The 17,881-nt window shown below is 35.6% G+C and overlaps 1 protein-coding gene across 7 annotated transcripts in view; it reads left to right on the forward strand.

Moving 5' to 3' along the window:
* The window catches only part of map2k4 (mitogen-activated protein kinase kinase 4), a 56,240-nt gene that overhangs the window by 16,000 nt on the left and 22,359 nt on the right, over positions 1 to 17,881 (forward strand). For 3 of the 7 annotated variants that reach the window (XM_062970679.1, XM_008104317.3, XM_062970677.1), the window contains 2 exons: positions 2,912 to 3,011; positions 13,957 to 14,131. In XM_062970679.1, coding sequence (XP_062826749.1) covers positions 14,093 to 14,131 — 39 coding nt within the window. In that variant the 5' untranslated portion in view covers positions 2,912 to 3,011; positions 13,957 to 14,092. Of the gene's footprint in view, positions 1 to 110; positions 139 to 2,911; positions 3,012 to 8,555; positions 8,652 to 13,956; positions 14,132 to 17,881 lie in introns of those variants that run through there. The other 4 variants (XM_008104315.3, XM_008104316.3, XM_062970676.1 and 1 more) reach the window with 3 other exon arrangements.

The following is a 17,881-nucleotide window of genomic DNA, read 5'->3' on the forward strand; positions in this document are numbered from 1 at the left end:
CATTTCATTTGTCATCCAGCCTTCCACCCCTCTTCTATAATATTTTGGCTAAATTGCATGATTTTGTTAACTGTTCCTTTGTGTTTCTTGTTAGATATTGAAATCAGAGAGGGTCCTTGTTTTTTATGTGTGGAAGGGGTGAGTGTAGTGTCTTTGAACTTTTAAGAAGTGCCCTGAAACAAGGCCTTATTTCTCAGATGTGACCACTATTCCTGCCTGGTATTTCTTGAGACTTTATGAACTGAACTGAATTAAACTGTTTAATCATTGGCTAATGGAACATTAGTATATTGTCTTTGTATACAGCTTATATTTTTAAACTTTGCTTGTTACAATAATTTTTAAAGTGTTTCAAGCGGTAATTTTAATTGTCTTTAAATTTTATTATAAACATACACATTTTTAATTTGCTATCTCTGGAAGGTATTCTGAGTATCACTCAGAAAAATCCCGCACAAAAATTAAATAAATAAACAAACAGTCTATCCCATGATTCACTATGACATAAATTTGACATCCTTCCTATTCTGTATATTTGGCTGATAATATCAATAGGTAAGGAACCAAACCCATAATGTTCTCTGTCCTATTTCTGTAACCTTTCAGAGTTTAGAGCATAGAAATAAATTTAGGGTTGTGTAAACTGTAAAACTTATGTATATACTTCCCAATAGGTATCAGACAATCTTTCAGTTATAGACTTCCTGCCTCTTGTTGTTTGTAAAGCTTTGGCCTTGTTAACAAATAAAGCTAGTCACCCTTATTTCTGAACTCTGTGTCCACCCAGTCTATTTTCATATGTATTTAAATTAGCAGCTTTTGAATCCTGCAGATGTCACTTGAATGCGTGCTCTCTACTATTTTTTGATGCCATCTTCCCTTTCCCATTCCAGGAAGTGATGGGGAAGATGAATCTCCTTCTAGCTGTAGTCTGCTGAATAGGCTAGCAACAGCATAGTTTAAGACAAATAAGGCAGTGTCTTGACCTGAATTGTGAGCTTGACTGCTCTGTGTTCTTCAAACCTGGAAATTATTTTTTTTCCTGAATAATACACATAGTAAAGAAGGGGAATAGGATGGCAATAAAAAGCAAATTCCATTTTTTTCCTTTGCAAAATGCTGCTAATGAATGATTTTTTGGCTGTTTTCTTGCAAAAATTGATTTCAAATGGTAGACCTTGAAGATAAAGGGCATATAATGTAATCCTATATATGTGCGCTCAGAAGTAAATTATACTAGATTTAGTAGAATTTACTTTCAGATAAGTAAATATAGGATTGTTGCCTATATCTAGCAAGCAGACATCTGAAATGACAATTTGATTAAATGTCAGCATGTCAGTGAGTTATTATCACTTAGAGGTAAAAGCAGTCACATAGTGTCTGCTAGTTTTCACATTGTTTGATATTATTACTATTGATATTATTATTGTTGTTTAAATCTTTGTTTTAACTTGTTTTATCATCTTCTTGTGTTTTAAACTGTGTGTATTGTTAATGTATTTGTGCTGTTACTTTTGTAACATTGTGAGCCGCCCCGAGTCCCCACGGGGAGATGGTGGCGGGGTATAAATAAAGTTTATTATTATTATTATTATTATTATTATTATTATTATTATTATTATTATTAAATAACAGTTTAAAACAATCTATTTTATGTTCTCATAATAATCCCCATTGTTTGTAAAGGGACGGAGTGCATAAATACAGGAAGGATCCAAGCCAGAAGAGATGAGCAAACTGCAGTCCTAAGCCCGCTGATTTGCCGTTTAATTCACTTCCAAGCTAAAGTGTTTTTTGTTTTAATGTAGAAGATACCAACCATCTGTATTAAATCACAAGAAGATTTTAAACACCTAGTCCTGTCTAAAATAAAAGTAAACTCTCCACTTTTTCAGGGATTAGGGGTTCAAGACCTCTGCAGAAGGGGGAAAAATGAATAAAATAAAGCATCTGTAGGAATATCTAGGTCCTCCAAGTTGACTCTATGTTCAGTTTCTTCTAAACTTTGACCATAGAGTTGTCCAGGAAGGCTAGGAAGTTCATGGAGAGAAAATGTTAATCAAATCCATAAACAACCAAATCTGCAAATGTTAAACCTTCAAATGTAGAGGGTTGACTGTACAGTGTATTTATTATATTTAGAATTAAAATTATTTTGAGACTAATAATGAGTTAGGTTGGCAGTTTATTACTTTGTTAAAGACAAATGTAATCTAAATTGACTTTTAAAATATTAATGTATTGATTTTTAAAATATATTTTAGTTATCTGTTCTACATGTTTATATTGCACTAAGGTTTACTAAGTAGTATGCATGCATTGTGACTTCTCATTATGCCCCCTTTATTTGTTAGATTTATGTCTCCTGCTCTCCTGCCCTAAAGACTAGGTGTAATAGTGCAGAAGATTGTAGGTGTTCTGATAGACATGTCATAAAATGGCCCTGGAAGGCCTGAAAACATGATGAGGCACCCTTGTGTTCTAAAGTCATTTGGGGGCAAAATTTGATACTTTCTATAGGAGAGTTTTGTAGTAGGGGGTGCAGTTCATAGTTGCTCACCCCTGCCCTGGAGAGCTTTGAGAGAGAGTTAAAAAACAGTATTTTTTCAGGGTGTGGTAAGATGAAGCCCTTTAAGATCCTCTGTGAAGCCTATGCAATGCAAAAGAACTTTCGTGTACAGACTAGCCCTATTTAGTTTGGTGTTCAATATAGGACCTTATCTTTTCTCTTTTTTAGTGATGTTGTGGTTGCAATTGTAAGAAACATTCATTGCTCATGTGAAATGTTGTTACGTGTTGTTCTGAAAAAGTTTACTGTTTTGTCCTTGTTTTTTTCAAATATTCTTGATGCAGACATCTGTGTTCTCTTGTTGATAAGAGTTTCTTTTTGTATTTGTTTACCTTTCAGGTAAGCGCAGAGCACTGAAGCTGAATTTTGCAAACCCACCTTTCAAATCCACAGCACGATTTACTTTAAACCCCGGAGTTCCTTTTCAGAATCCACACATGTGAGTATAATGCCAGAAATTCCATCAGATGGAACAATTCTGAAGCATGAAAATAAAGAATTGTTTCATATATTATGGGGAGTTGGGGGGAGGGAGGCCGCAGGAGGGATGGAAAGCTTGGGTTAACATATATTTGCACATACATTTTTCACATGTACTTTTGGAAATTAGAAAAACAATAAATAATTTTACCCACAGCTTTCAGAACTGTACATAAAAAGCTCTTCTACTTACTGATAAGTTAATGTCAGTGGCTGGTTATGTTGATAGCTATTTCCTACTTTTCAAGTTGGCCAAGTTCTTGTTTCTGCATATTCTTAGCCCTAAAATTGAGAAGACATCAACAATCAAAATTACAAAATTCAGGTTGCATGAAATGACTAGAACTTGGTAAAGTTTTCAGAAAATGTGTTGTTTATGACCTTATATATAGATGTAATGCTAAGTATAATCAAATAAGACATTGGATATAATACAATGCCTTTTGAAAACCAAGCCTTGTGTCCTCAGATCCACCAATCTGGATTGATGGGTGACCACTCAGGCTCCAAGATTAATAAAATTATTTTATTAGCTCTTTACGTTCTGTGGTAAGGTTTCAGAAGTCTAGCCAGTGAAGGTCCTGAAGATTTTTTTTCCAGACGCTTGTACTTCATTTTAACAGTATTGCCTTGTGTTGTACGATTTACTGTGCCTTTGCTTTTCTGTATGTTGTTCCTACTTGCCCATGAAGCTTATAGGTCTCTTTTTTCTTGTAAATATATCCATTTTGTTCCTTCCTATCAAATTTCCTCCCTGCTTTCATTCTATAGCTAATTATTGAAGGCTTTAAGAAAGGTTCCCGGATGATTATGAATGAACGCTAGAAAAACTAGAAAAAGTGAATTTTTCATACAGATGTTTTTATAAGATGTCAAACTTCATATCCAAAGAGAGCAAAAGCATGGCTTATCTAGTACCACCTTTCATAAAGTACCATGTAATTATTTTTAGGGTATTAGGATATTAATTTCCATTTTAGAATACATTAAGTCTTTATGCACTTGCTTCTTACTTCCTTTCTTTCTACAATAATTTTTCACAGCTTTCTTCCTTCAGGTTTTCTTCTTAGATAGATTTTTTTCATCAAAAGATACCTCTTGATTATACAGTGCATCACCCACTTGTAGTGGCTTTCTTTCCTAGTATCATTTTTCATCTGATGACTTTCTGAATTGGAATTTTTCTAGATGGTAATAGCTGAGAATCCTTTTCCAAATAATAAAGCATCCAATTTCAGACACAGCAAGGTGCTGATGACATTATTTGTTCTTAGAAATATTTTCATATGGTACTTGGAAGACAGAACAGGTTTTTGTGTGTGTGTGTGTGTGTGTGTGTGTTTGAGCTTTCCAGGAATTTTGTGAATGTGTGATTTTTCTAGGCCAGGCATTGTTTAGTACAGAGGATAAATGTATCCTGTATATAATGCAGAACATTCTGTGACAAGAATACAGAATTATTTTTTAAGAATGAATCCAGCTTTCCATTTTGTCTGATATGTTGAATAATTAATCAGAAATCAGAGAACATATTTTATTCATTTCAGATCCTTTTCTGGAATAACTTCTTTTACTGAATTTGAACTGCAATCCTATATGACTAATGTGACTTTTCTCTGCTTATACATGTACAGATTACAACAAAGATTTCAAAGGTACAAATCTCTAGCATATGTCCCAGATCCATTCTTTCTTCAAATTAGAAAATGATTTTCACATTCTTTTTGAAAAACTTTATTTAGCCACCTCATAGCACAGGGGGTTTTTTTGGCCCCTTACTCCTCTTCGGACACAGATCCTGCTGAGCGTCATCACATGACGCAGGCTGTGGCCCCGACTCATTGATGGCTGAAATGGCGAGGAAATGTTGCATGGCGCTTCCTCACCAACTACGGCTTTTGGTGTTTTCCCCTTGCCTGATGGGGGAAATGGCAACACAGCTACGCGTGTTCCCACACTTTCCCCTGTCTGATAGGGGAAGGGATAGGGCGCCTTGCCCCAATACCCCCTTTACTTACTTACTTATTTACTTAGGCGATCACTCGTTTGAATGCAGTTGACAAATTTTGAAGGCCTTACTTTGGTAGCTTTTCTTTCTACTCATCAGAAATGTATGGGCATTTTGATTGATGTGTATATCCATGATAATGTAAGAGGATGTAGTTAGTGATGTTCATGTTGCCCACAAAAATTAATTGCCTGTTAGGTGTAGGCAAATGGTGATCTGTGACTGCTCAGGCTGCAGTGAATTATGCAGGTAAGATTATGTGCAGGATGAGAAAATGATCTCTCTGCTTAAAGCATGTCATTCAAAGAATGACTATTTCTGAATGTGACTGCACCCAAACTGCATCTATGGAGCATCATACAAAAGCATACAGTTGAAGTCTAAAGTAATTTCAGAAATGAAGATGTATGTAAAAATGTAGTTCTTCAGATATTGTGTTTGGAAGGAAGATCCTGTATTAGCATTAGTGTATGAGTAAATAACTCATATATTGTCTTTTGTAAAATTTATGCTCTGTTGCTTTGTTTGAGATAAGGATACCTGGCTTGTGTAGCGTCTGTATCAGATAACTTTGTCTAACACTTCACTTAATACCAAGATAGGATTTTCCTCCTTTTTCTCATCTTGATAACTACCAGTAGTTAGAAAAGGTTTATTTTTGCATTCTTTGTTTTTGACCTTGGGTTTAAAAATATTGCAAAATAATGCAGATTATGCAGCCTTCCAAGTGTTGCTTTATTGTAGTAGCCATCAGCTTGATCCTGCACAGCCAGTCGTGAGACATGCTAGGAGTTATAGTTTAGTAACGTGGATAGCTGCATGATTTCCATCCTACTATATATTTGTTTTCATCTTAGATGTGAAATGTGACCAAGATAAGAAGTAGATTTTTTTTTTAAAAAAAGTTCATCTGAAATAGTTATAGCATAAGTTGGTGATTTAGCCCAAGTGTGTTGCAAATTTGCTTAAGAAAGTTGTCTTGAATTGATAGTCATGTTGAATCTTAATATATGATTGTTTTGGATTATCAAAGATGGTCCAATCCAACATCTGAAATAGTACCCTGCTACATTTTTTGTTGCTTGTTTCACCATTTATCCTAAACTTTCACAAATCGTTATTTTGTGTGCTGCACTGTCATCTTTTGTGTCTCGGCATTGCTTTCAGTTTGGTTTTTGGATAGAGACCAGATTTTTATGCAGATTGTTAACAGATTATTCTGAAAGCTTGTGGAGGTTTTAGATCAATATACAATTTTCCATGTGTAGGAATTTGTTGTTTAACATTAGATACAAAATGTTAGAGATTGTATAATGATGTGTAGAGAAACAAGTAACTGTCTGAAAGAAGAATGACACCATAACATTCCATCTCCATCTCCCTTTCACCTATATAGTCTTTTTAGTACTATTGAATGCATAAGAGGTCTGCAACTATTACTTATTCAGTATATTTTCAACTTTTTAGTAGAGATATTTGACATTACTTTGCTGCCAGATTGCAAAGGATCACTTAAGGGTGTTTGCACCAGGATAAGTCCACAAATGGAAACTATAGCTTTTCCACTGTGTGGAAACTTTTCCACACAGTGACAGATATGCTTGTTCCCAATGACTGCTACAGAGCCAAAAGAATATGTACATGGATTTTCTTGAAAATGAGGAGTTAAAAGATGCTATTTCTAGAGTGATCTGCCACTGCATTTAGAGTTTGCTTTCCTAAGATGAGGGTTAACCATGAGGTATGCCTTTTTTTCTTTTTGCTTTTCTGGGTCTAGAATAGATGAAATTGTACTGGATTATTAAAATTTTCTTAAACTTACAGCTGTTTTCTTTCTTCAGAGTCTCTGCATTCTCCTACTTAATGGTGTATGATACTGTATAGGATAGCTGCAGAATATTCTGAAAATCTAGCTGGACAGTTGGTATTCATCTTTTCCCCTTGAACAGAGATTTGGAACTAACTTAATGTGCGTACAGATTGGGACCTTTCTACTCTCGATATTTTTGTTTCCTTGGCTAAAGTTCAGAATTGAGGAGTAAAAATATCTTCCATTAGACTTTGTTCAGGAAGTATATAGCAATATCTGCAGAGTCAGAAGTAAACACCATAACATTCCAGAATTCTAGAATTACTGCATTGATGTTGTCTGTGTCCATTGCAGGGGTTCTAGTTTGTTTTATTTCACACTGTAGTTGACCATACTGAAACGAGAGTGGATAGCCAGAATGAGAACTCATAGCAAGAAGGATTATAGTATATCATTGGTGTGTTAATCTCAATTGTCATATTTACTGTAAGCCTTCTTATTATTTCACCCTCATTATTTCATGCCAGGAGAGGTGGCATGAAAATGCATGTTGCTTTAGGCAGTATGCTGTACCTCTGATGCTTGGTTGGATCATTAAGTGTCTTGTCTTTATCCATATTGTTGCTTTAGGTCAATACTGTAGAAGATATCTTCAGCTCTTGAGTTATTTACTCATCTTACTTTAGAGATCTTGACCTGACCGAGAGATCAGATGAACTTCCCCCTGCTCTCCTTACTTAAGAACAGGATATTTATTTATTTGTTTTCAAAGAAAGCATTGCTAAGCAGAAAAATAGAAGCAACATAATAGATATCACTTTATGCTTGGTTAACAGAGGACACAGTAGATTTTGATATTTTGTTTTGCATGTGCATAATAATTGTCTTTTCATGTGCATATTTGTGCAAACATCTTTTATTTGACTGTACATTAAAAGGGCAGTTTTGCTTAAGTTGGAGTAGGAGATTTCTTACCTGGAAATACTTGTGAAAAGTTCGGATCCAGAAAATCTTACCTTTTCTTCAAGTAATTACAGAGCAGACAGTGAAAACTAGGCCATAGCTCTTCCAGTTGTTCAGAAAAGGCTCTAATGTACTTTACCTTAGAGAATCAGATAGTAGCTGTCACTCCAGATTGGTGGATCCAAGACACATGCAGTAATTTTCAGGTAAGAAATTTTCCTTTTTTTCAAAGCTGTGTGATGAAACTGTAACTGTAATGTAGCCATTTGTGCCATGGAGGACTGCTTCAATGATTTGCCTATTTTAGTGAGCAATTTCAGCACAGGTAATTCAAACAACAAACAAAAGTATTGCATTTGAAATTAAGATTCCTCTTAAATGAGTTCCCCTGGCCATAAGTCTTACAGACTTGAGCAAGGTTTAATTATTAGAAAGTTTATTTTGGATTGTAGCCTTCCACCAATTCCATGTAACACATTGTCCTACTAACAATATTTGTTAAAGGAGGCTTTAGAATTAACATCCACAATGTATTCTCTTGAAAGTTTTCAGCATGAAATGCTTCAGACTAATCCTGGGCAAGGAAATTAGATAGTCACATGTTGTTGATTTTCAAAAAGGCAGTCTGTGTTCTCGATTGCTATGTGTGTATGTGTTACTCTGTTATGTGATAACGGCATTGTGTTTTCCTGTCATTTCTACAACTCTTTTCCTGGCTGAAGTGATACTCAAGCAACAATGGGTAGTAATCACATTGCCCCGTTCACTTTCAAAAGGAGAGAAGCGGAGATGATCGTGAAACTTTCCAGCAGGCTACAGTAAGCGTAACTGTCTGTTAGCCCCATTGTCAGATATTTGCATAAAAGCCCAACCCATAGATAATCAGCACAATAACTTACAGAAATTTATCATATTATGAGTAAAGATGATAATGATGATTAAATATTATAAATATATATGCACATATGTCCTTATTTTTTGTATGATGAAAATGTATAGTTGTGTTCATATCTGCAGTTCAAAATGTTCTGTCATGAGTATTAGAAAGAGAATGGAATATATTTAAATATTTGTATTGTCCTTCTGGTGTAGTGTTAGTTTGTCTACTTATAAGATTTTTGGCTATAATGAGGGCAAGCCCTATTTCAGAAGGTCTTTCAAACCCTTTGTCCTGAAAAATCTGTTCTGTTTCAGGGCGAAGCTGTAGCCATGTTTTACATGTTGATGCTAAATACTTAAGAGGTAGACCTTTTCCTGCTAAATTGGGATGAGTACTGGTAAACATTTGCTGTGGGCATGTGAGTAGAAAATAATAATTTCATGGCCAGATTGGAAATCCCTAAATGTCTCAAGTTTATAAAAACAAACACAGAGGTATGAGACAACAGTCTTTCATGGGTCTCTTGTGCAATGTCACATGCTATTCAGTGTGACAAAATAAGTATTAAGAAAATGCAGCAGGAACTCTTTTCATACTACAAGGTTACAGCACTTTCCTTCTATTTTAGCTACGGTGACATTCTATGAAATCTTGGGATTGGTAAGATGTGAAGTCCAAATGTTCTTTCTTAAACTGCAAATCCAAGGGGGTCATAGGAAGGAGCCATGCAGAGGTGAAAACCAGCCATAATTTAACACACAAGAGAACATTAATGGTCACCAAACTAAGCCAGATTTATCTTAATTACTCCTCTTATAGTATGCTGTTTATTATTTATTAGATTAATTTAAATTTATTATCAATTTTTTCAGTTAGTGAAAACTGTAACTTCCAGAATTGTGCCAGTTTATTTTGCAAGTGTCATTATACCAGTCAAAAGCATGATAGTGTTTGATAATGATCAAATTATTGAGGAGCAACAAAAATAGTGAATTAAATGCCTAACACTCATTTTAAGGATAAGATTAAATTAAGTCTATAAAGAGCATACGTATATTCAAAAAGGCTCCTTAAATTCAAAACATCCAAAATACTGTTAACCATATACTTGTCATTTTGTATCAACCACATTTACAAGACTAGCCACTCTGTAAAACTGGACAATGGAAAACAATAGATGTAGAATATATTGTATTTAGTAATTCTGAGCGTTTAGTCACATGTGCCGAGGGGTTGACATCAAAGTTGATATTCATAACAGTTATGTAATATTGTGCCCTGGATCTTCTTAGCACTCCAACAATTCGTATTAGAATGCGAAATTTTTAAACTTATATACAACTGACCTTGAGAGATAGGCAACTTCTGATATATCAGTCCCCCCTCCCCATGCTGGATCTATCCAAGTAATTCAGAAGGATGCCTATGTGTGAGCTAGTCATACCTAAACTTTCTCCTTGAAAATACGTTAATATGTGAATGTCCACTGATGACCTGTGTGGTGTCCCTTATGCCAGGCTCATAATGTTAGCCCAAACCTTGTCATTGTATAGAATATATTTGATAGCATTCGTATGATATATATTAATTTGGTTGATAGGTTAATGTGAACTGGCCTTTCTTCTTGTTTATTGCTCATTGTTTGCCTTGGAGATTGGAAGTTGTATATATTTCATGTTTTCATAGTTCAGTATTTGTAATATTTGACTTTTTTATGTTGACACTCAGACCAATCTATATTGCAGCCTGCTTTAGTTTGAAGTACCCGCTACTATCAATGTCATCTGCCAGTATAAATATTATATTATGCCAGCATTGAAAATCTAGACAATCAAAAAAGATGAAAATCAGACTGAGAAATGAACAGTTATAGAGGTTATGAACGTTGCTTGCAAAGGCAACCATCCTACTTCTTTTCTTACAGTGAAACAAATGTTGGCTGTTGGATGTTGCTGGTCTTACTCAAATTAAATTGTATTTATAGCTTTTCAATTGCTGGTTCATCTTCAGCTTTTTTTGTCCTATCATTCTGTAAAATATGGCAAACATTTTGGTAGTGTAAGCTGTTGCGTGCAGTGCAGGAATGGCTGAGCTTCATATTCAGTGGTGCTATTCCAATTCTGTATTGTTATATGAAAGTCTTTGAAGTACAGTATTATGTTTTCTTGGATTTCACTTATAGTTTCACTGTTGTTTGCAAGTTATACTGCTGTACATATAGTATATACAAATTTATTGGAAACCTGGAAGGAATTTGGACTTTTTTCTGTTATTGCCTATGAATTTGGAAGATAGATGTATTTAGAGTTGTTTTCCTCATTTAATTCACCTCCTTGTGTCCACTTACAGTACCAAGAAGAGTTGTAGTTGATATAGGCACCAGTGGTAATTTAGGGTTAGCTATGTTTCTCATCTGTCAGGGCTGTAAGACTTTAGATCAGGGGTTCTCAAACTGTGCTCCGCAGAGCCCTTTGGGTTCCATGAGTGATAGTGAGGGGCTCTGCCACACCATGCTCCTCCTTTTTCCTCCTCCTAAGAAATGCAGGGAAATTAAAGTTTGGAGCTGCCGAAACATCATCAGCAGCATCCCCTTTCTCCCCTGCCTTTCTCGCTGCCCAGACTCTTTTTTCTCTCTCGCTGCCCTCCCCCCTGCATTCTTTGCTTCCAAAACCTCATTTCCCTCCCACTGCTCAGGGGGTGCTTTATTGTGCTTTTCCTGCATGGCAGAAGAGAGTTGAACTGGATGGCCCCTAGGGTTGCTCCTATTACTATTATGATTATTACAAAGGAAGGATGGTCATTTGTTCAGGGGGTTTTGATTGTGCTTTTCCTGCATGGCAGAAGGGGGTTGGACTGGATGTCCCAAGATGTTCCCTGGGGTTTTCCATTGATATACTTTTAAGTATATGTTGGTTAAAATTGTTCTTCATTTTAAATATTGTATTATTCTTTCTTTCCTGTCTTTTCTTTGTTTGCACTAAAAATGAGATATAATCTTGTATAGTTTGAAGTTGTATTAGAAGATGAAATACCAAGAGTGAGGAATGTGAGAGAAAGAGAGATATTTAAGTGGCATACTTTACGGATTTTTCAGGCAGCTTATAGTCCAAGTATAAGCGTATATGTGTTGAAGAAGGTGTCTCGTCTCATGATGCACCTAATTTTTGCACTTGCCATGTCATGGACAAGCACAGTTGGAAGCCACAGTCATAAGAACAACTGGTTTGCCAGAAAAGATGATATGTGAGAGTATTGAATGTCTAGGGAAAAACATGGAAAACTTGAAAGAAAATGTCATCCCGAAGAAAAAATAGAAAATTGGATGCTTTTTTTAAAATGATGAATAAAAGTACATGAGACAAAGTGTTCTTATATTTACTCTCTCACTTTATTTTTTAACAACTATGTTGTAGATAGAATTTTAAATAAAACAATCTCACTATTGCAGTTCCTAGTCTTAACTACCTTTTCTCTGTTGTTTTTAAGGGAATGAATGTTTACGGTCTCCCTGGCACTATGGAAGACTGGAGAAGATTTTAAAAAATCTTTAATATATTAATCTTGATGGTTTTCTCTGTTATCTTGTTGGTTTTTTTACCAGCCTCTCATAAGCTGGCAATAGTTCAAATGTTCCTTATAATTTTTCACTTTATACTCCTTTTTATGAAAAAAAGTCAATTTAATTTGTAATACTTTTTTGAATAAACTATACTTTTAATATGTCAAGCATTATAATTTATGCTATCCTAAATTACACATAATATATTCTCCTTTAAAAAAAAATCATCTTTATTAGTTGTTTTCCACATATAATAAGATAATATAGAATAGTAAGGAGATCAAAATAAAACAAAAAAAAAACAAATAGAAAAAGAGGAAGAAAAAAAGAAAAACAAAAAAGAAAAAAGTAGATTTAAAAAAGTCATCATATATTTTTCTAAAGTAGCAAAATGACTGTCAGTATGTTAATTTGTTTTCAGTTTTGCCCAAGATATCTTTGAGGGGAAAAGTCCAATAATCCCATTCATGTCTTTAAATGTTTTCAGAAATTTTACATCTCTGTAGAGTGTAGAGTAATAATAATAATAATAATAATAATAATAATAATAATAATAATAATAATAATAATTTATATATTGTCTTATCTCCCTGAAAGAACTCAGAGCAAAGGGACTGTATTTGCCCAATTCTTGTTCATGTCATGGGAAACAATGTTTTGGAATTATGAGTCTCTTTGTATCTCTTTTTAGGGATACAAATGATGATGATGATGATGTTCAAGCTCAAGTAACGTCTGCAGCCCATGGTTGTGTTTGATTTGGCTGCAATGATTAGTTTTCACAGGGTTTTTCATTGCTCTTTGTAATTCAGGACATGGTTGGAGGAGCTTAAAAAATGCAGTCTTTGAAATGTTTCCATAGCAGGTGCTGCGCAGTTGACAGTTTAATAGTCTGATTCTAAATCTGATTTGTTGGAAGTAGGTACTAGTAAGTTTTGAAACTTGACAACTATTATTATGCCAAGATTTCTAAGGCGGTGGCCATGTAGGGTGGATTCAATGTTTGTCCTGAGAGAAGTGCTGTGCTTACTGGAAAATAACACAAATGTGTGTGCTGCTTTATGCAAAGCCACTTACCAACAAAATAAAATAACATAAAAACACATTTGACAATACCTTTAACAAAATGTAGAGGTATATTACATGCCTGCCCCAAGTGAAAGAAACAGCCTCTCTATCCTGTCTTCCTACCAAAGAAGTAGTTTGTCTGTGTAATTTAATGATAAAAATATGCACTACGAGCTTTCACAGTTGTTATTTTACCTGAAAACACTAGCCATGCATTCATTTTTCTTAGTGCAAAGATACTGGCCATGCACACATTTTCAAGACAAAAGATGGGATGGTACCCGTCCTGAGTTTGCAGTCTGTATTTAGACTGTTAGTATCATTCTACATTGTATAAGATTGTGCTAAAAATGTGTCAACCACATCAGAACTGAAAATAAAATTGCTCCAAGACACTGACTAAGCTTTTCATAATTGTTTAGCATTTTGGTTTCACCTTCAGTGAACCTAATTCCAGTCTCCTAACATGTGCCCCCTGTCTAACTCCTTCCTGGAGTTTGTTTGTTTTTTCATTAGCCTTATGTACACTTTATCTAAATGCTTTTAACTAGTGCTGATGGAAAAAGTTTCAAACTATTTAAAATGTGGAAAAATTCCTTCCCAAATCTTTTGACAGAGAAAGACTGAGAACACACAGCATTGAATCATCGGGAAAGTTGAAGATTTCCCCTGAACAGCATTGGGACTTTACGGCAGAGGACCTGAAAGACCTTGGAGAAATTGGACGAGGAGCTTATGGTTCTGTCAACAAAATGGTCCACAAACCAAGTGGACAAATTATGGCTGTTAAAGTAGGTGATGCCCATAATTACATTTGCTCTTCTGACACTAGGAAAAAACAGGATGGAGAATTTAATGTTCATCCATCTAACATCCAGCAATGGTTCTTTGCGGCCCTCTTCCTACCCCATTGTAAGATTTATTGTAATTTACTGTACTATGTTATTAAATAGGTAATCCGATATATGTAAAATTTGAAGATAATACTTTAAAAATATGCTTGGCAAAAATGCAAACAAATCCAAATCCACATGAACATCAAATGACACGAAGGTATTGCAAAGTTATAGTTATATAGAATCTGATACCTTCCACTTCTAAGTTACTGGTTTAAATCCAGCTCCTGCGGATGGGAAATGGATAGTCCCAAAATCCTTTATAAAACGAGTTACTTGTTTTTTCAGCTTAAGCCATGATACTCTTGCATGTATTTTGAAAATCATAAGGTTTACAGTATAGAGGTGGAATTATGACTCCTTTTTTCCCCAGGTTGCTACACATGCACTCCCTGTTATGTTTCTGATGATGCTTCAGACTTATAAGAGTTCTGATATGGCATCTTTCACCAGCTCTATACATTCTCAGAAATATTCCATTATTTCCTTTCAAGCCCAAAATGTAATTTTCTTTAAAAAAAATTACAGATAGCATTACGATTTGGCTGAATTGATGAATTGATTAGCCATCTTTTGTGGGTTGAATTGGGTGTTACATGTCACCTCCATCTGTAGGGGGGAAAACCATCATTCTTTTCACACAGAGACACTTTACCTGATACTATATTGCTTCATTGGTAAATTAAGCATGCACAGGTCCTCCAGTTTGATAAGGTTAGGGGTACAGAATCCTCCATGGAAATGGAAAACCACAAAGAAGGAAAATGCTATTTTTAACCTGAGAGAACACGTTTCTAGGAATCTCTAGGTCCTGTAGTGTGACTCTGTGGTCAATTTCTGCATAGAGGCCATATAATCATGCTGGATGACACAGAAATTGTCTGTAGGCATCTCTAGAGTCTCCTGTATTACTTTGTGAACTTCTGCCAAAGAGAAAACTTGTTAATCAAATCCATATATAATCATATCTGCAAAAGTTAACACTGCAGATGGAAAGGGTGACCATGGTTAAGAAAGACCATGTGGCTTTTAATATCTGATTTTTATGATGAACATTAAAAAGTAAAGACAGATTATGAAAAAAAGGTTGCTAAATCAGAAGTGAATGTGGTCTCAACTCAGGTGCTCTCAAGTATGTTCTCTGGAATACACAATCGATGTGCTATGATCACACCAGGGGCCCCATGGCCATCTAGGTAATTAGGACATAGAGATAGCAACGTCTTTTGCTAAGCCAATGATAAATCAGGAGTGTATCCATTTCCAATTCAGGGGATACTGTGCTAGAACAAAGACATTGAGGGAACTGAGAGGTTTTAAGCCTGGCATTCCAATCCAGATCTCAGCTACAGTGTCATATAACAATTATTGAAGAGTACTCCACACAACAGAAAGACCTTTGGTGCGAAAGTACTCTGGGGAGCTCAGTGGCATCTCTGTGTCCTTGTCCAGTTGAAAAGGCTGCCAGTTTCTTAAAGGAAAGTTTCAACTGCCAGTTATCCCAAGGTCTTCTGATCTCCTTGATCCGCCTTAAAGTTTTGTAACTCTGGCTGACCTCTTAGAGGTCATTCTCTGGTGAGGATTCTGCCAGCTAAAAGGTATGACTGTTTTCAGTTCTCTGGTAAATTATCTCAGTGTTGAGACAAAAAAATAAAAAAAGAGCTGCTAGGAAATAAAACTGATTTCTACCAGATATCCAGGTTACTCTCAGTCTACTGTTGCTTGCTTCACATTTTATATTTCTACTAAGGTTGGTTGCAGCAGATACAGGAATGGGACTGGAATGCTGTACATTCTTTAACAGGTCCCATGGAAAGGCATCCCTTTGTAGCAGATAGACACACACCCATTTATCAGGCTATTGGGCATTTTAGGATTCATGTGACCATTCTAGGTTTTCCTTGATGGTTATAGGCAACTTGGGAGGCGGGTAATTGTTAGGTAAAGTGCAAAAAACACACAATTATAAATACAAACAAATGAAAAGTATTCAAGTTTGCAATACCATGATAAAAAGCTGCTATATACCTCACAGGTTGTGTAACTCATGAGTTATAAAGTAAATAAAATAGCTCACAGCTCACCACATTGTGTACATAGCTTCTGTGCTGTTGATTGGGAATGTATTGTTTAGCATATTTTGAAAGTATGCCTGATTATACCAACTATCTCAAAAACGTTGGGGCATTGAATCCTATTTTAAACAGTTTTGAATCCCATTTTGGGAGAACAGTATTCAGCTAAATAATATATGTTGTGGAATTTGATTCTGGATAAATGAATGATACATTTATTGGGCCAACTCCAAAGCAATTCTGTAGTGGGAGAGTTTAAAGTATTGATCTTCTCAGCAGTTAGCATATAGAGATTTCTAGTATGAGCATGTTGTTGCTATAGCAGTGGTGGATTTTTGTGACACAAATGCTTTGAGACAAATTACATAACAAGGTATGTTGTATGTGTTCAAGTCATTTAATACCCAAGACTCCCTATCACAGGTTTTTTTTTTGGGGGGGGGGGGGATTTATTTACAGGAGGTTTGCCTTGTTTGTCTGAGCTATCTTCTGTGATATTTCTGTGTGCCTGCCTCAACCTGCCATAATTCTTTAGCAGTTTCCTGTTGCGAGTTAACAATGTGGCAAGATAAGGGATTGTATTGTTATGAATGGTTGCTGGTCATCAGTCAAATTGTACAGTATAGTGAAGGTGAAAGTACAGTTTTAGGTTTTAGGTTTCAGTTGTATTAGTTCTGCACTGATGATGATCCTGGGATATGACCTTAAAACTGCAATTGTCAACAGTGTCCTACAAGACAGTACAATGTAGCTCATAGCTGACTCGAGGTCGCGGTGGCCACAAACCACACATTTGCAATGCCCTCTGAAGCATGCATCTAAGGGTATACAACATATTTAAGAAGTGTCATGGAAGTCCAAGTTCAGCCAAAAAATGTGCTACAGCAAATGTCAATGTTTCCCAGATCCAGGGCAAAATTGGGTTTGCAGGATGTAGAGCTCATTGTAGACACAAGCCCCCTGCTGAAGCGCAGTAAAGAATCCAAATGGGCACGGCTGAAAAACACCCTACGGGCATTGCTGGAAAACAGGAAACTAATTGATGCCCTGGAAAGGGAAATGGATTATCTCTACCCTTAATAGTTATTTTCCCTTTTTTTCATCCTGTATGCCTCTGGTGCAGTGATGGGCCTCTCTCTGGGAATGGGAGAAACAAACCTTCAAAGCGGTTTGGGGCCAGATTCTGTAGTAAATGTCATCACCTTCCTGGCCTCAAACCAGGTCCAGGCATGGCAGTCTGATAACCCGTGCAGTAGAAATCGGCTTCTCCTTAACCAGTTTCAAACTGGGTTATAGTGTCAGTGCTCACAGGAGGTAAAGAAAAATTGGGTTCTCTGTTAAAAGAAAAGAGGTGTATCAGAGAGTAATGATAGCTTTAATATACATTGCATAAAAGTGAATTTGATTAAAGATTTTGTGATATTTTGCTATAAGATATATATATATATATATATATATATATAGAGTATCAAATAGTGTCACACTTTTGTTTTACTTTGCAATCTTCAATTTGTAAATGATAGCAGGTAGAGCTCTTCTAACTTTCTAACCATTGAGCTGTCCCCATGGT

Source organism: Anolis carolinensis, chromosome 2, assembly GCF_035594765.1.
Source record: "Anolis carolinensis isolate JA03-04 chromosome 2, rAnoCar3.1.pri, whole genome shotgun sequence".
In the NCBI taxonomy this organism is placed as follows: domain Eukaryota; kingdom Metazoa; phylum Chordata; class Lepidosauria; order Squamata; family Dactyloidae; genus Anolis; species Anolis carolinensis.